We start from the raw sequence: 26,572 nt of genomic DNA, 5'->3' as shown, positions 1-26,572 counted from the left end.
TTTCAACTCTTCTGGTATAAGCCCCAGGCAGCTGAATCGATGTAACGCTTGCCAAATGGCGAAGGACAAAGATATTTTTCGGCAGAAATAAGCTTCAGCTGTACTGTAGTACTTGAAGTTTAAGACATAGTTTTTATATGGGACCTGTCCCGGCTGTTTAAATGGAGGAAAAAAAAAAAAAAAAAAGTCACTCAAGGTTTTTATTGTCACTCAAAGTTATCTGTGGAGTGGGTATGTGGGTAATCACTGCAAACAACTGTAGGAAAACTAGCAATGAGAGTGCCTGTGCCAAACAGGATTAATTTGTTTTCTTGCTAACCTTGAGGACTATGCTCCCTCTTAAAGGGGAAAGGAGGGGAAGAAAAGAACCAAACCTAAACCCCAGCACGTTTGGGCAGATAGCAATAATTGATTGCGTTGTCATTTTAAGGACAAAAGTATATAATACTAGAATTCAAATCCAGCTAAATACATCTTATAGTTAAAGCACAATAATTTTATAAACTCTGAAATGGGCTTACGCTCTGGAGAAGTATGAATTGTAGCTGGCAGTTACATTTCTCTTGAAAAAGGCTGAACATGTACGTGCATATGGACTAGAGGCCCAAAATTTTCTGCTTTGAAAGAGGACGATAATATGGGTTCTGCTGGGGGGGGGTGTGTAGAAAAAAAATAGTGATCGTTCAGAGGCATCACAGAGTAGGCTGACAGGCGGTGGAAGCAGCAGAACTTGTGCAGTAGATGGCTGAATTTGGCAGTGATTTAAAATTCAGTCTAAAATAAAGTTAGTTGAGTACAGGCAGAATGAATGTCGAGCCTGTACACTCTGTTCGGTGTGAGCACGTTAAGTGAAAAAGTGAAATTTCCATCTGAAATATTTCAGAAAGCTTGGGCAAGCGTAATGCTGGAAAGGATGGGGTTAGGATTTAAGGAAATTCAGGTGAGTTTTTGATTGAACGTGGAAGCTATTTAGTTGGTATGGGTTTCACCTACGCTCCTTACCATTTTCAACTTGCAGTATTGGTTAAGAAAACATCTGAAAAGCCAGCATATGGCAAAAGTGGTGGTATGGAGGCAATATGAAATAATTTTTCTTTCAGAATCGGTGCTTGTAAGGATGTATTTTAAGGATCATCTCAGACGCATCAGACTTTTTATAGCGTGTATGGTAAACTTTTAAAATAATTTTCAGTTTGAGTATAGAAAAGAAGTAATAATAAATGCCGTTCAGAAGAGTGACAGAGGATGCGTGGGTGGGAGAAATAAGAGCTGAGATTCATTTGAGGTTTGCAGATGTTGACACCTGTGGTTGTTGCCCAGTCTCCTTGTACAAATTACGGCAGAAAAAATGGTGCCGTCAGCTAGATTTGAGCAGAGATGCTTCTGCCCACGTAATCATGCGGGGCACCCGTGGGCCGGTTCCCGGCCGTGCCGGAGGTTTTTCCCCATTTGGGTGCTCTGGGCCAAGCGCTCCTGGGGGAGAAGGGAAGGATGGGACCTCTAGCAGGGTCTGAACTCGTGCCTGGCTGGTGTGGAAAGGTTTTGTTGAAAGCAGATGGAGTGTGTAATGACATAGAAAACTCTGTTTCTGTGGATGACAACTGTGAGCTCGTCATGCACGGGCTCTTATCGCTGCTCCTGGCTGGAGGGTGTGTAGTTCTGTTGCTGGTTTTGGGGGCTTACGTGTACTGTTGCTCCAGTGTCTTCCAGATGAAACTTGAATTTAGTAGTGCCAACAGTCATTGCTTTGCTGGGACTTCACCTAGTAGTTGATAAAACCATTACAGGAATATACACCTTCACGACTGTTTCAGGTTTTGATTTTCAGATATGTTTTTAGTCCTTTTCCCTTAGGCAAAAAAAGCCTGAAGGACACGATCCTCATAAAGCAAGGAAGCAGACAAAAACCTAAAATAAAGAAATTCAAGTGCCTTCATCCCAAACCCAAGGTGTACCCGAGTTCATAGAACAAGTCTGTCAACTAGAGTCGTCTGGCTTGCCGTCCTGTGCTCTGTCTGCTCAAAACCTGTTTTCTTGCCTGTAGCTATTCAGAAGTTGCACAAATTTCCGTACTGAAGACCACGTTGGGATACTTGTGCTGAATGTTTTGTATTTCCATTACTGCCGCTGCAATTATGACTACTTTTTTGTTTTGTTTTGTTCGTCCCAGTGTAAAAGCACAGAATGTGGAAATCAAATTGAGGGCATCAAGTAGCTTTTATTTAGAAATCATTTACTGGGGAGGAAAAAAGCAATAATAAGAAAAAAAATTCTTAAATTCAATTACTGAACGCTTAGCTGAAGCAGAAGTGGAAACATGTCATCTAAACTAATAATATAACCAAAACCCATTACCCTAATGGTCTTACCTAATTTATAACTACTGAAAACTTACTGGGGAGCAGTGGGGAGCAAGGTATGTATTAATGATAGATTTGAGAACATGGAAAATTAACGTATTTTTCCTTTTTTTTTTTTTTTTTTAGGTAAGTAACTGAAGGGGACATGAAGAATTGACATTTAAATGGCCAGCATGTTGCAAAAGGTATTTCGCTTTAGATTGAAGAGGAATGAATGAATGATGCGTTTGAGTACATATTTAATGAATATTTGCCTCTGTCTTTTAAAGAAATAACAATCATTGATTGAACCTTCTTTTGTTCGCTGAGTCAAAAAGAAAAATGATTGAGCTCGTGTTTTGTGTTCCTGCTGTGTCCTTAAGTGACGTTAGCATCTAATGGGAAACTGGATCCTGTTCCCTGAGCTTTTTATCCGTGTACCCCATGCCAATCGACCAAATGCCGACCTGCGTCCGTCCTTCTACCTCTCTGGTTTGCAGGGACGCTGTTGAGCGTGCAGGTAAAGTGGTTTTGGTGCGTCACTAGCAGGTCGCGGGTTATTTGAAGATAACGCACGCTGAACCGTTCAGTAGTGGGAAGAGGCCGGTAACAGGCAGGGAGTCTTCTTGAACTCCGCTTGCCGTCCCTATACGAGGGTTTAATCCTTCGTCGCTATCAAATGACCTCTAGACTGCAGGAGGTCCTCACTGTGTCATTGCGGAGAAGGCAAAACTTGTTTTTAGCTAGCTGGCTAAAATTATTTTGTTTGCTATACACTAAAAAAAGTAATAGGAATAATAATATGATGAGTGGAATACGTAAGTGTCGTGCTTGAAATGTTTTTCTGCCCCGGAGACTTTGCCTGAGGTCAGTTGAGGTATTGCCGATTTTGCTGTTGCTCACCGGAAAGTCCGCTTTAGATGCCGATCATAAAGCTGATAGACGCGTCGCATCTGATTTCTGAGAGATGATAGCGCTGAGGAACTCTGAGAAAGCTAAACCGGCATCTGATTTCTACACTGCCACTTCCTTGCCAGCCAGATGGTTGCGTAGGTATGCGAGGGCTTAGCGTGTGTCGGGAAGCGGTATCTGCAAATACGCCGCTAACAAAATTCTGGAGCTTCTGCTGATGACACCCACGCGTAAGCTCCAAAGCGCACATTGTTATATTTTTTTTTTTGCAGTAGTTGTCGTTCTGATTACTTTTTAAAATCGCTGATAATCGATTATAATGGTGTGGAATATTTGCTGTCAAATGCAGTAGGCTGTGAAATCCGTCAGAAGAGCGTAGGTTGATGGAAGAGCAACGTTTACATAGAGTAATTCCAGCTAACGCCTATTATGGATGGTAACGCCAAGTTATTTGGAAGAATCTTCACAAAGGCCGGTTAAAGAAAAAGAATTCTGTCTTAAAACAATGTTTCCTAATTATTTCCATTAGAATGAAAGTCATACTGCTTCATATTTTTGCCAGAAGGGTGGAAGGAGGAAGACAGACCTTTTGATTAGGGAGCGTGTCTGGGATGTGGAAGACGGACTCAATTTCTGATCTCAGGAAGGCAGAACTGAGGTTTAACTCTGAATTTCCTACTTCCGAAAAGATTATGGAGACTACTGGGTTCTGGGCTGTTTGCCTTTCCTAGATTTTAAGTTAAAACCTCAAAACCATGCTAGACACAAAAATTAAGTGGTCTCTGACAGGATTTTCAGCTGAAAAATAGTAAATAGTTTTGCCTTTTGTAGAACTTTGCACTATTAGCTGTTTGTAACTCCTTTTTCATCTTTTTCTTCTGTTCTTCCTGATTTTTCCTTTCCCTCCACTGGGATTTTACTGACATAGAAATGTCATGGAGAAACAAAGCCTCACCTGAAGCTGATTTAGTAAACTTGCATTTGGGAATATTTCAGTTTAAAAAAAAAAGAAATCATCTGTCCAACTAAAACTTTGATTGCACTTGATGGTTCTGATTTGCATTTTAAGGAAGAAGTATTTTGACAGATGGGGTGTGTGTTGCAGCTAAGCGAGAAAACAAATCGGCTTTTTTCTCTCCTGAAGCTTGCTGTAGCTTTACCAGCTCAGAGGTGGTTCTGAACAGAAGCACAGACATATCAACGTGTAGAAGGTAGCGATGGCAGAGTTCTGCTTATTATCAGTGAATAAATGCCTCTGTGGGAACTAAAAGTTCCTTTAAGTCCCCAGAGAATGTCACGACATTTCTTTAGCTTTTTAAAAAGAGTAATCGCTTGGCTAGCGTTAAAACGCTGCTAATTGTGGCTACCTTAAATTTTTCTTTTTTTTCCAATTTGAGGAGCGAAACATTATGAAAACCTCCATTTCTGAATTGGAGAGGAAACTTTGAGTAACTGGGGAATGCTTTCTGAAGGTGGCGTTCGGAGCACCCCAGATCATTCGCTTGTTCTTGACGTTTACCTTCCCCAGTCCTTGGACGCTGGCACGGAGGTCTGAATGCTTTGAGTGACGCACCGTTGCTTAAAACTGGTTTCAGGCTTTGCAAGAGCTAGGGTTCCCTTTACAAAGCTGAGCCTTTCAGCGGTTCCCCTTTCATCCGCGATAGGAGCTTAGGATTTGTAGTATAGCAGAGACACAACTGTATGGAAAATACAGGAGACTACAGCTTTTTGCGTCGTTGGGATTTTTCTTAAGCGGTTATTTGGAACTGATAAAGTCTATGTCAAAATTGGCGGTAATTACTTGTGTGCTAGTTCTATACACCAAGCAAAAATATTCAATCTGATGCAATGCTTACTGAATCTCTCCCGATTTGGTAAGTGTAAAATCCATGCAAGTTTGTCCCGTATGGATTTATATCTCATGGGCTGCATTAGCGTACGTTGTGGGGAAACAGATACAATGACATAAAAAGATGAAATTAGAGTAATTTGTTTCAGGCAATTTAGTTTATTACGTTTGACATGTTATCGGGTCTCCGAGACGTAACGAGAAGCTTCCTCTTGGAAACATGTCGTGTCCTGTCTGTCTTAATGATCGTCTGCCGTGCGTTATTATTCCTTCATTGTAGCCCTGGGCTTTCTATCGGAAGCCAGCAGAGAGACTGCTGCTGAGGAACACCAAATTCCTTTAATTTTCATGGGAATAACAATTCAGTTTTCTACTACGCCTTTGAAGGTATTCAGGGATCATCTCAGTAAAGCAGGTGTTGTTCTGTGCGCTGCATCGTGACCATCTCAGGCAAGCTGCCATACTGGTTCTTGAAGTATAGATGCACTTTTTCTTCCTTTTTCTCTTCCCCCCCCCCCCCCCTTTTATCTGCGAGATTGTATTTTTGTCTGCTGAGCCACGTGCGTGATGTTGAGCTCTCGGTAAAGGGCTTTAAACGTTATACTGAGGTTGTACGGTTCATTTAGGTAAACGCCGAGCAACGTGCGAAGGTCAGGGATTCTCAAAAGTAAGTCAAAATCCTCGAAGATTTCAGAGTGTCGCCGTTCTCTAGTAATTTTGTCTTGCCTTTTAAGATGACAAACGTCTAGCCTGTGGGATTGTAGAGAGCAGTGGAAACGTGAACTGTATCCATGTGGATTTCCCCAGGGCTCAACTGAGCTGGGCTCCTGCCTGCGTGTATATCTATTTTATACCACGGAACGAAAAGTGTTTATTTGCCATTGGCAGGCAAGAAGGTGGCCGGTGGTGGGCTGTGCAGCAGGTAAATGCTGCCCTGTCTTTTACTCTTCAGGCTTTTGATAAAAGACGCTTGGGATTACAGCACGTCCTCTCCCCAGCTTTCCACGGAGCCAGGCGTCTGCGGCTCTGGCTCTGCTGCGAACAGCCGCGGGTTTTTTTCCCCTCATTAGTGATCCTGAACTTGGGGCGATTGCTACAGGACCTGATCCAATGCTGAGAGATGCAGTAATTATCTTTTTTTTTTTTTAAAAACTGAGTGAGCTGGTGGGCTGTTCAACATTCAACTTTACAAGAGCATCTGCCTGGAATCTCTTAATGATCATCCCGATCTCATTTTAGAGAACTAAAAACCTCTGTGAATAGCGGCTGGATGGCAAAAATCTGCCAGATCTCCTAACTGGGAGACATTGGTTGTGTCTTATGGTTTAGATGCGGTAAAAGAATCTCTTTGCGGTCTGCTCGAAAGAGTTATCCTTGTCGAGCAGTGCAGTCTTGTATGTGATACATGTCCAAGCAAAGAAGAGAGGTACACTGGATTTCTGTTTTTCAGGAGCATAGAAGCTATTTTTTTTTTTCTTCTCTGAGTATAATACATTTCATTTCTAGTACCATGTTTTTGGAAAAAGCAGGGATGAATAGATCTCCTCTTCCTCACTAGTAAGCTTACACTGGTGCATTGGAACGCAAAGGGGCTACTGTGAGACCATGAAAAAAAAAAAAAAGCCGTAAAAGCGGCCAACAGGACAGCAGATCTCCCTGGAGCGGCGTTCTGTCTGCTCTGCAGGCGAGTACAGAGCTCCAGATGTTCATAGAGCTAAGCAGTGACACTGGGGGGCAGGTGAATTCCTGAATATAATTTATCTTTATTGGGTTTCACTTGTTCCAGATCCACAGCTGAGCAGTAGGAGCTTCCCCGCTGAATGACATACAACAGAAATATAAAAGACGTTATTTCCTTTCTTTCCATTAAAATTATCTCTATTGCCCCACCCTATTTTTTTTTCCCTTGTTAGGCTTCTTTTATGAACGTACGTGTTCCTGTACGAACTAACGCACTACACGTGATAGCGTGCGACTTCTACGTGCTAAGCTTACTCAGCCCCCGTGATTTCTGTTCCACGCTCACGCTTTAATCTCTTCATCCGTTGGAAAACACGGTGTTCAAATGGGTACGTTAAAACATGGGTACAGATCCGATGGGTCAGCAGTCACGCCAAGTTCCTCTCAGCGGAATTCGTCTGCTGAAGGATCCGTCCTGGATTCCTAAAGCCACAAGCTACAGCTGTGTTGGCTGGGTCTCTCTGGTTTTTTGAAACATCTGGCAAAGCCTGTAGCTTGACGGTGTACCGTTCATGTTCGTGCCGGTGAACTTCTAAAGGGTGCGCTGGTGCTTGCGAGAATCACTGAAGTATTGAGATATTTGGCGATTTACTGTTCCGTGTAATGCAAAGAATGCTAAAGAATATTAGATTAATAGAACAGTAGTCAGTATTGATAACTGTAAGCAACATACCATCATTTTTTTGGGGAGGGAGGGGAACCCCGTGCTCGTTAGATTCGGTTTCCGTGGAACCAAGAGGGTAATTCCGCGTGCTGAATTCAACTAGTGTCGATGGAGAGGAGCCAAGTTTTGCAACTGGAGCAAAGGGAGGATGTAATTTTGTTTTCTGTTGTGCGTCTGCCTGATTTAGAAGAGTTGGGAAGGAGCTGCCTAACACCTAATTAGTTTAAACCAAATATTTTTGAAGCCTGAGATGACCTCTAATCCAAGCCAGTTCTGAGTATTTAGCTGTTTGCGTGTGTCGCGCTCTGGTGGTATTTTCCTTTAGGTAACTTTGTTGTCGTATCGGTGAAAAAAGCTGTACGTGGGGGACATGTATGCTGGGATTAATGTTTTTACAGTGAGCAATGGCAGCTTTAGAACTGACAGAAGGATCTGATGTCTGCACCTCATCTTTATTTTGTATTTTTTTTTCTTAACAAGCGGATGCAGTGTTTCTTTGTCTGTTGGTGCACATTAACGGTTAAATTGCATCTTCTGAGCTCCGTGTCTGAAAAGCTTGTCTGTGCAAACACAAAACACAACGTCCCTGCCCGTGGTAGGGGTGTTGGACTAGGTGATCTTTCAAAGTTCCTTCCACCCCAAACCATTCTGTGTTTCGGTCCTGGGTTCAGCTGTGCTCCTCCTCTCCTTCCAGTTGCATTGCTGTAGCTTCAGGTTTATTTCCGCGCCGTGCTTAGCGGTGGTACCAAATGCCTATCTTTAAATTCTGTCTAGGTACACGGTGATTTTAAGTTGAGACGATTATCTGCCTGTTGGAATTTTCTAAGGAACAGATGTCTACATCTGAAAACAACAGCATAGCCTTTCGCATTAAATGATACTTTTGTCGGCAGCTTCGAGGGACGGGAAAGTTGGAATGGGCATAGTGAATAAATTACCCTTTGACTTTAGACTGGTTCTTCAAAACAAGGATGAAATGGTGTATGGTGAGCTTGCGCTGCTTTTGCTGCCTTGTATTCCTCGGTAGGTATGCAAGAGGCTCGTTTTCTTCGTGATTAATCCATCGTGATCTGGCCTGTGTTACAAAATGCAAGGAAAAGCGTTTTTATTGTAACAAAAATGAGCATGAAGAAGTCACAGTTGATTTATTTTGATCTTCTTGGGCTCTGTGACTAGAACACAGGAGAAATTCCAGAGCCTCTATGAAGACTTAAAAGTATTTCACTCCTGCTATTGATTTCTACGCCGGAATGCTTTCGGATGCTGGGGCAATTAGCAGCTCAGCTAAATACGACCGAAGAGGGGCTGCTCTGTCAGAAATTGAAGCTAATGGGCCATAAGGCACACAGGACAATTCAAGTGGCCAGCCCTAGGTCTGAACCTAGGCTGGCACCAGAAGGAGGGTTGGCCGAGAGATGCACTGTGAATGAGTGTGAGCTGGTTGAAGATGTCGCGTGGCCGTGCTTGAAAATGGCTTTCAGTTTAGTAGCTGGGAAGCAAACGGGTGCAGAAAGCATGTCTTGCTTGAGGCAGAAACTGTTCAGGCAGCAGATTGTATGTGGCCCTTCTGTGGCTTGTTCTCTTGCGATTTGTTGGTTTGCTTTTTGGGTTTTTTTCTTTTCTTTTCTTTTCTTTTTTTCCTAGGCATAAAGATAGGAGGAAGAAGCTGCATCAGATTGGCTAAGATCTCCCACAGTGACTTTGCTGTATTTAAAAATGAGCCCAAAGTATAAATCCTGAGGAAGGGTCTGCGATGGTCCTGAGCCTTTCCATGGCTCGTTTGCCAGGCTTAAAGTTGAGCTTGGCATGTGAAGCATTGACTGCAAAGAGCAACACGTTAGCTGCCTTTTTTTTTTTTCCTTTTTAATTTTTTTAAATCTGTCTTAGCCTTTTTGCCAAAATCTTATTTATTTTCTTTTACTACAAGCATGGCAGTCAAAAGGGCATTATGTTTTTCCAGCAAGAGAATGGGTGGCTCTTATCAGCCAGGCAAATTTCTTAGGTTCTGTTTATAAACACATGTCGAGAAAACACTTTGTTCTCAGGCGGTTTTAGAGTTTCCTTATTGTGCCAGAAGAGATGAAAACATAGGTCTGGCCACTGTTCAGAGCTACTTTTAAAGATCTTCTCTTTTAATGTTGGAGATAATTATGGTCTGCTTCCCCCCCCCTCCCCCCCGCAAATCGTTTCATGTATATCAATGTTTTGGAAAACTAGACTTTCCCCAAATGCTCAGGCAAATAACTTGGATGCCAGTAGCTTTTTGGCATTCCGTGTTTCCTTTATGTTTAAACAACAGCAGAGAGCTACCTTGACCACCGGTCCTGCAATCGTACCGTAATGCTTATCCAGCAGCATTACGAATTTGTATATACCTGTAGCACTGAACAGATAAGCTCAGTAAATCAAGCACCTGGTGTTTTTTGGAAATTGCAGTTTGACTATTTTACGGTGTTCTTGGTCTCCTCTCTGGCTAGACAAAACCTTCTAGGAGGCCAATGGGACATCTGGTGCCCAGGAGTTGGCTGGAAGCAAAAGCTGGAATGTGGGTAGGAACAATCTTAAATGAAACGTAAACGCAGAATATTGTTGCCTTTGCTCTTCTCCATCTACGTTCTACTGCTACTTGTGGCCCAGGTAGAGGCTGAAGATGGGGCCAAGGCATACAACTTTGTCAGGGATTCAAACACCACCAAAGATTTGGGGGTGTCGAAAGTCCATCCTTTTAAGCTTGTGCCTACCTTGAAGCGTCTTTGTATGCTACGGAAATTTCACTCTTGAGTCTTGAAGTGCCACTTGAAAACGCACATCTAATCTTCTGTCAGAGCGCTTCACGCGTGTTCTCTTCTCTCTGAAGATTATTGTTTCGTGGGCTGTATTTCAAGAGTCAATGCAAAATCAGTTGGAAGTGAGGGTTTTGTTTGTGTTGGATGTAAGTGTTGATGGCTGAAAGGTTTCCATTGACGCGTTTGAGGGTGAACTAAATAAGTCTAATTGCTTTTTCTGCTGTAACGGATAGGGTAGGGGTTTTCCTTCATACAGTATCAGTGGCATGGAGTTAATATCTCCATTTTTATAAATCATTGGTTTCCCTGGGCTACTTTACAATGGCATGAAAGAACAATAAAAAGAAATTAGAATAACCCCAAACTTTTCATCTATTAAAAGTGAGCGAGCTGAGGCAACAAAATATATCACCCCACGTCCACCTCAGGTGAGGAACGCAAAGCTTTTAATGAACTCTTGTACGAGCAACCTGTTTACTCCCTCACAAAATCAGTTCTCCAGACTTACCCGTGTAGGGCGAAGGAGGGGAAGGGCTGACGCGTACCTCGCGTATATTTTATAAGCGACTGCAAACCTGCTCTGTGGTTTCTTTTACAACCTCCCGTGGCTGTAATGGCTATGATTGAGAGGCCCGCATCGCTGCGGAGGTGGGAACGCAAAGGTAGAGGAAGTATTTTTTTATTTCCTTTGTGTACTCGGAGCCCATTAGACGCTAAAGAAGCTGATGCTAGCTGGGTCTGCCTCGTTGTCTGCTCTTGTTTTGCTCAGACTGTAATGTCACAGCAATTTGTCTCATTAATTTGTAGCCATGAGAACAAATTATGATCTGCTGTAACGGTAATTACATTAACTAAAAAGGTCGTACAAATGATAGGGAGGAAGTTGTGTATTCTAAATATCGAAGCTGTGCAATTAGTATTTTTCCCAAACATTTTGAATTAAAAATAAAATAATATGGAGGTGTGTGTATACTTACATAGACACACACGCATGTGAGTGGGTATAGAGTGTATACGTTAAAAAAAACAAAGACCGTATTCATGGTTTGACATTAGCAAACATTAATGAGTCTCTATAAATTCTCAGAGGGGAGTCAGCTGATGTAGTTGAGTTAAAGCACTGGGATAAAATCCTGCACAGCAGTGGCTAATAGACATTTCCTGCTACGGTTTAGCTCTTTTCTTTAGCACTTAGACATAAACAGCCCTTTTTTAGATGGGAATTGGGTGCTCTCTAAAGAGTCTGTTGACAGGTTGTTATAGAAGAGATTTTGAAGGGAATGCAAATAGTGGAATTAAAAAAACCCAACAACAAACCAACTAAGCAGTGCCTTTTGAGTGATGCCAACCTTAGGTAGGTGGTTACGGAGCTGCTGAGAGCCTGGAGCTGCCCCTTCGGACAGGCGAAATCGCTCGCGGGTGAGCGTGAGGTAACGTGTGATGGAAGAAGTTGCTGGGGTCCGCGTTTAGTAACTGTTCAAGGAAAGCAATTAATGTTTTTTGGGCTGGGCCATTAGTCTTCCAAAACTTTTAAAATGGAGTAGCAGCTGGAAAACCTAAATTTGGTCTTGTGTTAAGAACCGGACAAATACCGAAACAGAAGTTTGATGTAGGATCCTCTACAAATAATGTTCAATGTTGGACACGTGTCCTAAAACGTATCAGAAACAGAATAACAGAAACTGTCTGAGGAAGGGCAGTACTGTCCAGGAGACGACGGACGGCATTTTCAGAGGAGGAAGAAAAGATCCTCCTGTTTAGGGAAAGGTTAACGTGAGACAAAGTCACGGTTTTATTTACATCTCCCTGTTAAGAGGGTTAGTTGGGAGCCCCCGTTCGCTCCGTACCTTCTCATAATTCTACAACAGGAGTTGGTCTGAAGATTACTACCTCGGACGTGGCCAAAAAATTAACAAAACGCTCTGCTTTGTTCTCGTTCCTCTTTCGATTTCTCGTTAACTGATGCGTTTTAAAATGGCTTTAGTGGTAGCGATAGCCTTGAAACGGTAAATAGGCTGTTAATTGGTGAACTGTTGCTTGCCTCGTCTTCAGGCAGTCTGAAAGCCTGCGGCGAAATGAACTTTTTGTGTGGGCGTTGAGATCCTAACCGCGGTGGTCGTCCATAGAAGCTGCGTTTCAAGCTGGGACCCGAGGGTCTGTGTTTCGTGGTGGTTCCTCAACGATACCCACAGCCCGGTGCTTGGGGAAGAGTAAGAACAAGGCAAGCGTATCTGATGGTTCCCCCCCCCCAAAATGTCCCAGCCTCCAGCTGGTTTTGGCTCAGGGGATTTCCTGAGCTCTGTGTGTTTAATAAACCTCAGTATTTTTCTTTTGCGCAAAACTTTGTCCCTCCTGGAGCTGAGTAAACCCTTCCACCTCGCTCAACGAAGGGGAATTCCTGCCGCCACCTCTGCTCCGGCTGCTGGGGTGGGACGTACAAAGCTTGCTGTCCTAGAATACAGGACGCGTTCTTAAATTCCGGGAGGGGAAATACAAGGGTTACAAAAGAAAATAGTCACCTTCAGGAATACGGGGAGATATTGCTGCAGTTGAAGTGTTGTGGTGAACATGGGCATGCGATGAAGAACAGCAGCAAAACGCTGGAACACCGCGCGCCAGAGGCAGAAATCTTTATTCGAATGACTAGGCAGTTTCAGTCTTTGCAGTAGCTGACTGGTTGTCAGTTGTCTTGCTCTCGTAAGCACGGCTTGATTTATAAAATATTAGCTTTCAAAAGGGAGCCATCAGGAAATGAAGAACCTCGTAGTCACAGCTGGGTTTAAAAAGCAAAGATAAAATAGCAAGCTGTTAGCAAGGCGCTCCATCCGTTTTGTGTGCTGAATGATGCAGGAGTTTTGTGAAAAAGCGTCTATTGATTCTGTAGCACAAGAAATTAATGTACTCGATTTTCTTTTTTTTTTTTTTTTGGCATTACACGTTGTTCCTGTCTTTCATTTCAAATATTGAAAATTAATTTTTTTTTTTGTAGCTTGCTCTTTTTTTAAAATAACTTTGTTAAAGTGTAGAAACTTAGAAACCGGGGCACTTCCACCCAGTCTGTGAGCCTGCGGCACAGGAAAGACATTGTAATGTGAAATGCAGGCTGCATTTTTAGAGGCTTGTGACTTGTTCAGCTTTGGGTGAATTTTCACGGGGATGGCAGACAGCTTATCCCTGACATGGCAGCCAGGTTTTTAAGTCTGTGCTCCAAAGCATGAATATTCTAGAGGTTTTCAGCAAAGTGGTGGTAAGGATTTTCTTAAAATAATCTGTTCTGCACACATAAATTTTTTTTTTTTTATATGGCTAGACTGTCAGCCTGAGAGAGGCTCCAAGTACCCAAAGCATTTTAAGTTTGGTATAATAAGAAGCAACTCGCCCTTATACCGTAAATTGTTAGACAATCTGCAAACATCGCTCTCCACACCACAGCGGTCACGTCCGTCAGCGTAAGAATCGAGTTTAGTTTGTCTAGTTCCTGGTCAGGAACTTTTAAGATGACTTTTTTTTTTTTTGTTGGAAAAATTATGAAAATGCATCGAGCTGAACTGATGTGCTAACATCACGGCAATCTCGGAAGGAAGCGAAGCACCGTCCCTTCAGCCTGCATCTGGCCGCCCGGGCTGCGGCGTGGCCTCAACGATAACGGTGCGAGCGCAGTAATACAACTCGTACCCGTGTACGACATCTGGTATTTTCTACGTCTCCTTGGCAGTGCTGTAGCAGCACCAGGAGCTGCTTGAAGCCGCTGTTCGCACACCTTGCGGAGTCGTAATCTCATCAGCAAAACAACTGGATGCTCGTGGTGTTAGGGGGAAAAAAAACCCCAAAACCTCTTGTTGAAATAGTTTGGCACATCAAAGGATTACCGATGAATTGTTACTATTACAATAAGTACTGCCAAAAGGCATCCGTATAATAACAGGAATGGAATTTGAGTCATATGTGACGGTATCTTTCAAGGGCTGTAGATCCAGGAAAAGGCCAGTCCGGATATTTCCGTAAGTTCCATGTTGATGTGCAAGTACGCGCTCGGGTAAAATGCAGTCTCGTTTACTTCCACGCGTGTATGGAGTATGAACGTTTTGGCAGTTCTCCCGTTACCGTTCCTTTAAAACTTGCGCTCTCAGTCTTCGGGGTATGCTTTCAAAGACGAGTTGCGCTCTCCAGACGTATACGTCAGTTTATTGGTATAAAATCAGCTTGAAAATGATGGCTTTCCAAGGTTTGGGGGGTGGTGGTTGGCAATTACTAAGTTGATTTTTGGGTGTGTGACAGTCTTTTCACGGCACGTAAGTCAATATTGACTTCTTGAAGAGATATGGACACAGAATTGAGGAAAAAATAATGCTTAGGAGTTATTCTTTCACTTTTTTTAAAAGGAAACATCTTTCCTGCTCTCTTTGGTTTTAATTAGTTTGTGCTGTTTAATCTACTCTATCGCTACCAACCACCAAAGAACAAAATGTATCTTACTCATCATTTCCCTTAAACTGGACTCCCACGTTGGGGCAATTATAGCACGTAACAAATGCAATAATGCCCAAACGGTGTCCACGTCCGTGTTTCAAGGGGAAGCCAAGTTATTTCTGTGGCTCTGAAGCGCCACATTTCTCTGACCAAGGGCAGCGTTCTGCAGCAGAGGTGGAATGGGACGACGGTCCCCCGCCAGCCGGTCGGAGAGTCGGGGTGGTGTAATGTTGTCACGGAGCCAGACAACAAGCCGGGGCAAGAAATAGCTTCTGAATAATTTTATCTGTCAACCAGTCTGGAAGCTGTACCTGTGATAGTAGTGAAGCCGAGTTATTTAAAACCACTGATAACAGAGAGATGAGGAGGTGTTGGTTGCTATGTTATGTAGCTTACCCTTCAACTCTTTTGTTAAAAAATATCCCAATATTTAGTTAATAGTTTGTTTCCTGTTTTACGTTTTAGTTGCTTTAGGCTGCTCTGGGCACCGTGGGCTGGCGGAGGGTGTCCGTGCCTGTGGCAGAGAGGTGGAACTGGATGGGCTTTGAGGTCCCTTCCAACCCAACCCGTTCTAGGATTCATCTTCCTTAGAAATAATAAGTTACAAATATTTAAGCAAACCAGACTGTTTTGTTCAGGAAGTGTCTATTAATAATTATATTATTTGCCAGTAAAGGGATCATAGTCCCATGACTTTTTTTTTTTTTACCTCCTTAATGTCAGTGGAAGAAGTGTGTGCTATTGGGAGGAGGTTTTCAGCTGTACGATGACAACATGGTCTTGAAATTGCCTATCTATGGATGTGAATATCACGTGAATAACTTGTCATAACTTCCTGATGCATGTTGACTTGTGTTTTTTTTTAATGGGCATTGTAGTCCTTTGTTGCATGAGGAGAGAAAAAAAAAAAGTATAAGACCTAAGGTTTTTTATGGGTTGATTGCAGAATTGGAAAGCTAGATTCATTCCCAAAGAAGGAATGTATGGAACGATTCTAGGATAAAAAGCTGAATGTATGTGCTTTGAACCGAATTCACGGAGCTTAAGAGGATACTGCTGTTGGAAAATAGTCTCCGAGGATGCTGTAAAAATGTGCTCTCACATATTTGAGATCTCAGCAGTAACAGCTTAGCTTGAAATTGTGAGGGAGACGAGTGCACGAGCATGTGCACGTGTGAATACTTAACTACAGCTTTTACGTACGTTCATTTTCCTTCCGACGCTTGTTCATGGCTTATCGTGGCATGGAAATGGTCAGTTTATAAACGCTGCATCGATATTAAAATACTTTTAGGTACGTTTGGCAGCTAGACACCAATGCACTTGGATACTTCGTCATTTGAAATCTTAATTGAGGGTCTTGTTCTCTTTGCCACGTCAATAACTTTTGCTAACATCGTATTTAAGTCTGATAGGCTTTTTAGGATGGTGGATATTTTTACCATTTCCATTTGCTTTGTCTTGTTGTTTTGTGGTTTGTTTTTTTTTTTTTTTTTTTTTTTTTTTTAAATCTGATCTTTTACAATGACAGAGAGAATATGACGTCTCCATCAGTGGAGATGCTCCTGAGATCCTTTTTGTGGTGGACGAGTGGTGACCAAAGTCTGCGAACGTATTTATAGCTTGGTATTTGCGCGGATCTCCGCCTGGCAGCATTGGGGTGCTGCCATGCTCGCAGACCATAGGAGCCGTTGCCGGAAATGTTTCCTTGGCACGCTGTAATCGCTGTGTGAGGGGGTATAAACGCGCGTAACTGAGATACGCTGCGCGGGTTTCAGCTCCCAGCGCCTGTAACGTTAGCTCTTAAACCTCCGTAATTGCTAGGATGCACAGTTCGGTGGGGGTTCCTTTTGCGTGGTCTGTCGGGGAAGACTTGGGTCATGTGAAACCCTGAAGGGCTGGAGCTGGCACTGAGCTGCAGGCAGCGCGTTGGGCAGGTACTGCTGCCTGGTGGGCTCTGCCTGGGACCTCGGGGGCGTGCCGGAGGAGTTTCTGTTCAATTGCCACCTTTACGTTAAGAAGAATCTTTATTTCGAGAGGTTTGAAACCAGAAAACCTATGCAGAGCTTCAAAATAATGACGTCAAATGTTTTGAAACGCTAGAAGAACCGTTTTCTGCAACGCGTGGAGATGAGCGTTTATAAAAAGCTCACCTTGCCTTGCGGTGTGACATGACAGGTTGCACAGGACGTACCAGTGAAAATAATTTCTCCTCCCCGTTGTTTTACTCTGTTGTATTTGTCTACGTCGGAACGGGGGGGGGGGTGTGTGTGGGTAAAAATAACACTAGTTGCCTTCAAATCGTCCTCTCTTTTTAAGGCAGCGAGTGGCGGCTCTGCTTGCTTCGCGTCCCTTTGGCCGAAAGAGGGAGGTCTTGCCTCCTCTTCCTCCCTCGGTTGTCGAGGGGCGATGTCTTCCCTCCTTTCCTAATTAGACCAACAACAAAAATAAGTCATAGTAGTTGTTATTTTCTGCCTGTGGTTAAAGGCTGTAAATCAGGACAAATTTCTAATAAAAAAGGGAATTTAAGATAATCCTTCCGTGATTGAGAAGACTCTAAGAAGCAGTAAGAAATGACGGTTTTGGGTACTGAGCTTAATGACAAACCTCAGTCGAGCTTAATTTCTGTGTGGTTACCAGGTTAACAGGTAAGTGTTAAACCAAAACATTTTGAATCTTGGACAGAGTAAAATGAAGCTTTCTGTATGCTTTCCACCAGTGCTCGAGAGAAGAGATGGCTTTTCAGAAACTGTGGGGAATGTTATTGTATAAAACGTCATAACACGTTCCAACTCTAGCCATAAGATAGGTGCTTAAAATTTGGCTTCTCAGCTGGAGGTACGTAGGCTTACAATAAATTTGTCTATTGACAAACTGCACAAATCCCCCGTTTTCGGTATTTTTCTGATAGCTGTAGGGAGCCCCTTTAGGCAGCACACTGACGTGGTTAGGAAAGTTGTAATTACGTCAGCTAAATAAGGGGAAAGGTCCTCTTCTTACGTCTGCTTTTACCCAAAAGTAACGTGGCCGTTAGAAATCACGCCTAAATCATGTTGTGTTTTCAGCGGAGATGTACGACCCGTGCACGTGTGTGTGCGCTGTGGTGACAGCAAGCAGCTAATCACGAATAAAACGCGTAGAGGTTTCTGATGCTCTATTGCCACCTTCTGCTCATCCGTCTTTCCACCGCGCGCTCGCGGTGCAGCGCTGCGCCGGGGAACTTGCATTAGAGGTGACATTGGATTATGGAGCGTTCTGAGGAAGCCGGTGCCAAAACATCAGTTCCTTTTCTGAATTCCTGAATGCAACGCCCCACTTAAATAACATGAGGGAAAGGTCTTCCGCAGCAGAAGGGGCGATAGCTTTCCTCGGTTAGAAAAGGGAGATGTAAGGCGTTTCTCTGGCACAGAGTAGCTCAGTCTGGCTTCAATTTGCTTAAAAGCTCACGAATCACCGGCTGCAGCGGAGAGCATCTGCGCGGGGCGTTGCGAATCACAGAATTTGTGCGACCGATTTTAAAACTTTTGAACATTTTACTAGGGCATCCTGGTTTCGGCTGAGAGGGTTAATTTTCTTCATGGTAAGAAAATTGAGCTGGGGCTAAACCACAACGTCGGGACTAGAAGCAGTTGTAGAAAGAATTGACTACTTAAAGCGTCTTGATTTGTTCCGAAGGTTTCTGCGTGGTGGTCTCGCGAACGCGTGCCCCCGAATGTTTATCCCGTCAGCATTTATGAGTTGTGCTATGGCCCAAAGGCTGACTTTAGCTCCTCCTGCTCCGTTCGGAGCTCTATTCAGGCAGAGGGAAATAGAAAATACCAGCTGCCTTGGGGTACTACTAGTGAAAACCTGTCCTTTTTAAAATGCTGGAAATACCGCGCAATTTAAATTATAGCTGAAAGGCATATTCATCCTCTAGTGAAATTCATCATCGAGAGGGATGATGCTCTTCCAGACAGGTACTTGTGGCTAGGAGGGTTAGATAGGAAGAGAAGCGGCCTTGAAACTTCCCGGCTTCTGAGATCCCTGAGGAACCGGTTTCTTCTTCTTTTTCTTCCCTGCTTTTGGCGTGGCTGGCTTAGAAGCTACGCGGGTAGCGAATTCTTTTTGTCTGAACCTGCTCAACACCTGCAGTTTGTGAGGATAAAGAAGGCGAAGTCAGGGCTGTAGGAGAAATAAATCGGGCTAGCTCATAGCAAGGGAACGTACGTTGGAGGAAAGCGGGTCCCCGACTGCAGTGGTTTTTACCCAAATTTATAAGTTGTGCAAAACAGGGGCTTCAGACGTAGGCAAATGGGATGCGTCTCGATATAGCTTAACGCCCCTGAGGTTAAAGGCTAGAAAAGAGATCTGCATCATCTGTTACACTATGGCAAAAATTGCTGTGGCGGCTGGGCTCAGGTACACGAGTGCCTACAGTAGCTCAGACCGTGGCGTGAGAAACGTTGCAAGCAATCGTTCCTTATTTCCTGACAGCTCTTCTTTCGGTTTGCCTTCATCCTTTCTTTAAAAATAAAATAAAAAATTTCTGCCTCCACCTTGATGTCATGGTACGTAAAAGAGTCTGTAGGCATGAAAGCTTCTGTGCAGGGCTGAGCGTCGCATCTGACTCGCCCTGGCTTTTTATGCAGAGTAGGTGAGATTTTAAATGTGCTGATGGGGGGCGAGTTCTTTGCCCGCTGAGGGACCAGGCTTGCTTTTGCCTGGACCGAAAATCTTGTGGGCCATATACCGGAAGAGCTGTAACGTGATTAATGGCAATTAGCGATGCGCTGTACTGCCCAGGGGCAGGCACAGGTAGGTATTTGGTTGTTTTGCCTTGCTTACCGCAGGCTACGAGAAGGGCACGGTTACTGCTCTGGTATAGATGATAACTTTTATCTCACAGTAACTTATTCCTCTGTTTAAAACTGCTCTGCATTAATTTTATGATCTGGTATGGTATGAATTCATTTTAATGTACAGATTTAAATAAACTTAACCTCTTTAAAAATTGTCTATATGCGTGGTCCTGGCTTCTGCTTCCTTCTGGTAGACTCCAGTCCTGCTGGAATTCGAATAAACGCTCTTGGACGTGTGGTTCCCACTCGCAGTTACTTCCCACAGGTGGGTCGCTTTTGCACAGCTTCACAATGCTGCTTTTTTTTTTTTTCTTCTGAAAACGATTGATTTATCAAGCAGATGCACTGAGGCACAGTTTAAAGTCACGCTTATCGCCGCATACAGTTCACTTGTCAAAGGATCCTTTGAAAAATGGGGCTTGCTGGTGATGAGTCGCTTTGAGTTGAAAGACCGAATCTCTTTAAAATTCAGATAAAGCCACACGATATTTGTTTCCCTGAAGGTGAATGTCCAAGAGTCATGTTGTAAGTAATACTATTTTGGATCTAAAAATGAGGAATATGTGCCTAGTTTTGCAGTATAGATAGATAGAACCTGTCTTGAGACAGAAACTCCAGCAAACCTCTTGAGTGGCCGCGGTTCAGCGCACTCAGCCCCACTAGTGTCCGGCCACTCTTATTGCAAGGGTGGCACGGCAGAGAGGAAAAGGGCCTTTCGGAGATGGCAGATGATGGTACTTGTTACAGTTGGCTTTTGATTTGGTATCTCTTCCGTAGAAGCTGAAATGATGGGATGAAGGTAACGCTTAGGCTGCCGAGCATCTCAGCAACGGAATAAGAGCATCCTTGCTACACGATAAATGTATTTTTTCCATTTGTGTGGATTTTTCCTCTCTTTCCCCATGCCCGTCCCCCCCCCCCCCTTTCCTTTAAGGAAAAAATTATTTGCTGAGGAGAGCATAAATAAGTAATAGAATATCAATACTAATTGCGGTAATATAAAAAAAAAAAAATTTGTTTTGCAAAAGTTATATGATTACGCATCTGATTGCTGGGAATTGGTCTTCAACTTGTCTATGATTAGGGATTATTTGGATTTATGTATTAGTGGTCAAAATACGACAGTAGCATTTTTTTCAGGGCTTCCTATTTTGGCTTTCATTGCCTTCCTGCTTGGGAAACTTCAGTTTGTTTGGGTGTCAACTTCTGTTGCTTGATTTTTTCACCAGACGACCAGCTCATAAGTATCTGGTCTTTACTGGTGAACTTTATTTTGAAACGCTGTTCTTCAGAATTGCAAATTAGATGGAGATTGTCACAGAATGTAAAATAACTGGGGAATCACAAAGGGTCATTTCGGTTTCTGTCAGAATCTGGAGATTAGGTACATGACGTTTGGGGTTTCTTCACTGTTTTTATTGGGTTTCAGTGTAGTATCAAGAAATGTATTTAAAAATTGGCTCTCGCTCGCAGCTATTTTTCAGGACACTGTTTCAGAGTGTAAAGAAACCTTGACATTTAGTCAAGCTCTGACCTTTTCTGTTAGACCAGATGAAGCCTTCCTTCGTGAAGGTGCATTTCAATAGATGGGAAAACGGCAGCCAGAGGGTCACCTCTACTTCTGATGGAACGTCTGACTTTTGAGGCAGCAAAAGAACATCAGGATTGAACTTGGTCTCTGTCTGGAGCTGCAGGATGTGTCAAATACTTTCACGGACTGAAACTCCGGAACACCCTTTTAGTTTTTGTTTTTAGTGTAAAACTAAGTTTTACTTACTAAAACTCAGTATAGTTAGTTTTACTAACTATATATGTTATGTATATATAACCATATATATAATTGACGATACTGAATCAATTCAATTAAATTGAAAGGGAAATTTAATTATTACGTGTAGCTAATGTTCCCATCAAAGCTACGGAGAGTGTTCTTCAGTATAGATGGTGTTTCATTTTATTTGTGTCATTGAATTAACTGCAGAAAAGACTTGTCCTGTTAGAAAATACCCGCTCCGGGGAAGGTAGCTAGGAATTGGCACTGGGCAGATTGAAAACTATGATAACCCAAGTCTTGGACTGACAGCTCTTGGGGTTGCAAGCCCTTCCATTCTTGTATCCTACTTATCTACGCAACGGCTCATCATTTCCTTCCAGGGTCCACACTGTTTTATCCAAAGATTAGGAGAAAGGTTTGAATTAAGAGGCCTCTGAGTTCCTTCTGGGTTTTTTTTTAAGACTGTATTTTAGAAGATGTCTGCTGTTGCTGCTGCAAGTGGACAACTAGTATTAAAAAAAAATTAAAAATTCCCCAAGAATCTGAGAGGTAGTGTACCTGAGGGCATGAATTTCTGCGTGCGACTGGTGATTGTTTCTTGGCCTCCATTGAAACAATCTCTATTTCTGACCAGGTTAGCTCAACCTTTACTGTGTGTACAGAGGTAGCATAGTGGTATGAAGTCAAACACGACGGCGTACTGTGTTCGTCCGTATAATCTGGATTTGCTTTATCTTCTTGCGCGTAGCTACCTTCTGTCTGGGTGTGAAGAAACTTGAGTATTTTACCTCTTAAAAACTTATGAAACATCAGACCAGTGTCTGCTTCCCTTCAGTGCATCGAAAAGAAGAGTGTTCCCAGTCACGATCTGCTCCGTGCATCGTGGGCACGTTGTCTTCTGTTGCGCTCCTGCAAGCGCAGTGCTCGCGTCAAATTGTTTCTTCAAAGTTGTCGTAAAACTGGATGAGGCCTCTTGTCTTTGATGGTCTGCTTGGGCATTTCTGTCGGTCATTGCTGAGTGAGTCTGGCAAACCACCTCGCGATCACCTAGGCGGAAAACCTGGGTATTTCAAGTTAGAGAATCTTTTTTTGAGCCATGGGAAAAGAGAACTATATCAAAATTAAATTCCACAGACTGCTTCTGGATTAAGTTTTTGTTTAGGAAGCAGAGGAGGCAGGAGAAGCACTGATGCTCTGTTCTCTGGAAATGTGAGTGCGAGCTGATGTACGGAAAATTTGTATTGAACTCTTCTGTCTCAACGTGTAGGGCGTTGTTTTGTTTTGTATTTGCTGCCCAGATAAACGTAATTGGATTCCGCTATCTCGCTCTCATAAGGAACAGAAGGAGTTAAGTGCTTTGTTCCTTCTCGGTCACAGACGGGCTGGATCACAGATGCATTTTTGTGCGTAGAAAATCAAAAGGTCGGAGGAGGGCACGGTCTGTTTTTGCCAAAGAAGTGCCTGTGATCTGCAGAACAAGATGGTTGTCCGCTTCTTAGCGTGAACTGAAGTAAGGAGTTGTGCTGCCAAGACAGACGTGGCTGTTTAATGTCCTGGTATTTAACGCTGAGGAGTCGGGGTCTAAAAGAAGAAACAGATGTGTTGTTGGGTGACACTTGCCAAGGCTCTTCGGGAAGGCAACAAAGAAAAAGGCAGACAAGCAGAGGATTTGGCACGTTCAGGGGCTGAACTTTCCCAGAGCTCTAGATAGGAGTGTCTTAATCCAGTTGTTTCTCAAATTCCCAGTGATAAAACTGAAGAAAGATGTCAAACTGCCTGCTAAGATGAAATCCATCAACGTTGGTGTTCGAACAGATTTATTCTACAGGGAAAGTCTGGTTTGTGCCCCGTGTGTAGCTCTGTCTTCCCCTTGGTTTCCTTCCGGGCACCCTCTGCCCCGTGCGGCGTCGCAGCCTCCGTCACGCATGTCTCTTCCTGCGCTGATTTACGCTGGGTGATGCTCCTTCACCGCGGTTTCCCACGTGTGTGTTGAAAAAGCCTTTTTTTTTTTTTTTTTTTTAATTGGGTCTTTTGCTGATAACATTAGCTTTGAGTCTGTTCAACAGGAAAGAAATTGCCCCCCGGATATTGGTCGGGGATAGCATCCTATTGCATGGCACGCTTAAGTTTGAATTTAAGCCCTTTGGAAGTGAGGGACAGAGCTCTCATGGCAGCAACGCTTTGTATCGGTTGCAGAATGAACCATTTGCTTGGAGCTTTTGGATAAGCCAGTACTAAAATAGAGCAAACTTTCACCACTTGCTCAGGTTTTACTTCAGCGAGTGTCGAGGTAATGTTTTCCCTCAATGGAGACCGTAGAGTATGTTCCTGCTGCCGAAAAGAAACGATGCAAGAAATCTTTTAGGCGCTGCTTGTGACGGATGTAGGGAGCTCTGCCAACGGATGGGTTTGAACCGCTGCTCGTTTCTTCTCCTCTGTGTGCTGGGTTGCTCGTCGAGCCGTTGCTGGGTCAGAAGGTAAATGGCCATTAATGCTTGGGCTGTGTCCTTGAACCTCCCTCTGTGGTTAATTCTTACAGAGCTATTTGCAGGAACAGGCTCGCTTTGGTGCAGCCTTGTCTTCCTCGGGCAAAGCAAGCTCTGAGAAGCCGATAGCTACGTTGGAGCTGCCTGTGACTAACTTGTTTCCTAGTTCCGTGCTCGTAAATCGGGTTAATACCAGAAATGGAGGAGGGAAATAGGATGGGAGTGGGGTGGGGAAGAGTGAGGGCAAGGTAGAAAAGGAAAGGAAGAAAAAAAAGAGTCGGGGGAAGATGGAAAGCCCTGGTCTGACACTTTTCTATCTGAAACGTAGTGAAAGCTTGACAAGGGCTCATCCTGCTGACCAATGCATTGCATGAGGGAAGTTGAAGAGGAGGAGGACATAGGTCCCTGGGCTAACTATAATATACCTTATCCTTAAATGAAAAGCCAAGAGTCTAACTGATACTTTGGAGTCATTGAAGATCTGCTGTGCTATCTAGCTCTGCAGTTGTTAGAATCTTTTTTCGAAGCTTTGTCACCGTAATATTTCCTTGAGCGTGGGTCAGCGCAACCCAGTTAAGCCCGCGTCTTCGTTGCAGTAAGAAATAGTGAACTTCTAATCGGATAGGCACCTTTGAGAAATGCGTGCTGTGGATAATAAATGAAAGAAGGTCAAGGGGAAAGTGACCGCAGCAAACGCAGCTGCCATCGGCTATTAGAGTGCAACCCTATTCCCTTATGTTTTAGAACAAGCACTCTTCTTTTCCTCCCGTGCGAGGGAAGGTCAAGAAAATGGCTCCCTGTTAACACAGATGTGACTCCTGGATTGATGGGCAGGGTTGAAAATTATGTCGTATGCTCTTCTGGGCAGTTACAGATGTCCATTAAGAGGTCCTGTGTGTAATGGTGCTGCATGTGAGTTCTCTTGTTTTTTATGCTGTCCCAGCGGTCATTCCACATCTATACCTCTGAACTCGGTGTATTTTCCAGAGATCCAGGTTGTTGCGGCTAACGACAGGTCTTAGCATCTGTTGGAAATAAGTCAGCGTTTGCCGTTGCGCGATCTAGTGTCTCTTCAGCCGCGCGGGTGGGATTTTTCAGTACGACCCTAGGTGGTTTCCCATGTTGTACTGCAGCTGTCAAAAGCGCCGGTAATGAGTCTGCAGCTAGCTGAGGATCTGCCGACAGCAGGGGAAGAAAGCTGCGTAATTTCATTATCCTTTTTACATGTAGAGAGCAAATGCTTTATAACCGCCTCTCTTCATTGATACTAATGCCTCCGGAATCCCTTTGTTACACTAACCCTCACCCGGTTGAGGATACCCCTTTGAGGCTCTAGTAGCTCAAATCTGAGCCTGGCATAGAGCTGTACGTAATTTCAGGGGTCACAATCCCAATGTATCTCTGCTTTTCAATTTCCGTTCAGTTCTAGTCTTTAATTGAAAAGGAAACAGTTTATCCCTAATGGTATGATTGATGCTATTTCTGTCCTGTCCAAACCAAGCACAGTTCTTTGTTAGCGGTCTCAGCTTTTTCAATTAAAAGATGCTTGATGTCTCATTCCGGAAACTTAATTTGAATGATCTCGGAGTTGTTGCTTACATTATAGCTTCAGTTGTGTAAGCCAAGACCATGGTTTTCTGGGAAGCCACTGGCTTTCCATTCCGAACTCTCTGCAACATCACTCGGATTACCACGAGGAATCTGGTGAGATGCTGGCTTTGAGCGTCCTGTGGAGCCATTTCTGCAAACAATATGGGGTCTGGTCCCACTTCGTTTAGGTTGGCAGTAAAATTCCGATGAGCTTCAGCAGGGGCATCGTGGGGTTTTCTGTGTTGTGGGGTTGGTTTTGGGTTTTTTTTTAAGCTTTTTCCACTACTTTTTGTGTAATCTAGCCAATTCCACAAGGGATATCCACACTAAAATCTACAAATACGGCTGTCAAACAGTTTACATTTCACTTCTCATCGTGGTGGCTGGTAAGTGCGACATCGTTGTACTCCAACTGCTGTTCTTGCTGCCGGGCAGTTGCTGTGCTGGAGTCCGAGGCCGTCCTTGTGAGGTTAACTTGTCGGTAGCTGTACTTAGAGGGAACCTTGAGTTGCAGTCAGCCTACCCCCAAGCAGCCTTTGTGCCTGAAGAGTGGTCTAGGGAGAGGGTGGGGTTCTCCCAGCCACCTTGATGTTGTGGCCACTGGATTTGCTGGTAGAGCTCCTGCTGGCATGGAACGTGCAGGAGCAAATGCTTCCCCCCACCGTGATAACGAGAGATCAGCTTTTGTGGGACTCCAGCCGCGTCCTCGACAGGCGGGCGGCGAGGGGGCGGCTGTAGGGAGAGGTGAGAGCTGAGCTGGAGAAGTGTGACCTTCTAGCACGGGGTAATTCATTCTCTGGGCTGGACTTGGCCAGTAGAGCTACGTGCTGTCCCTCACTAAGGGCAAGCAGCTATAGAACCCCAGACTGGTTTGGGTGGGAAGGGACCTCAAAGCCCATCCAGTTCCACCCCCCTGCCATGGGCAGGGACACCCTCCCCCAGCCCAGGGTGCCCAAAGCCCCATCCAACCTGGCCTTGAACACTGCCAGGGAGCCAGGGGCAGCCACAGCTTCTCTGGGCAACCTGTGCCAGGGCCTCAGCACCCTCACAGGGAAGGATTTTTGCCTCAGATCCTATCTCCACCTCCCCTCCTTGAGTTTAAAACCGTCACCACTTGTCCC

The 26,572-nt window shown here is 43.9% G+C and overlaps 1 protein-coding gene across 2 annotated transcripts in view; it reads left to right on the top strand.

Annotated features, from left to right (window-relative positions):
• The window catches only part of ANK2 (ankyrin 2), a 345,813-nt gene that overhangs the window by 49,005 nt on the left and 270,236 nt on the right, over nt 1-26,572 (top strand). The window contains exon 2 of one of the 2 annotated variants that reach the window (XM_054823150.1): nt 2,487-2,545. The exons of the other annotated variant lie outside the window; for it this stretch is intronic. Within the exon in view, the coding sequence (XP_054679125.1) occupies nt 2,525-2,545 (21 nt within the window). The 5' untranslated portion in view covers nt 2,487-2,524. The remainder of the gene's footprint in view (nt 1-2,486; nt 2,546-26,572) is intronic. 2 annotated transcript variants of the gene reach the window in all.

The sequence above is a fragment of the Grus americana genome, chromosome 4 (genome assembly GCF_028858705.1).
Source record: "Grus americana isolate bGruAme1 chromosome 4, bGruAme1.mat, whole genome shotgun sequence".
Lineage (NCBI taxonomy): Eukaryota > Metazoa > Chordata > Aves > Gruiformes > Gruidae > Grus > Grus americana.
The sequence above is the reverse complement of the archived record's forward strand: the minus strand, read 5'-3'. Positions and strand labels throughout refer to the sequence as shown.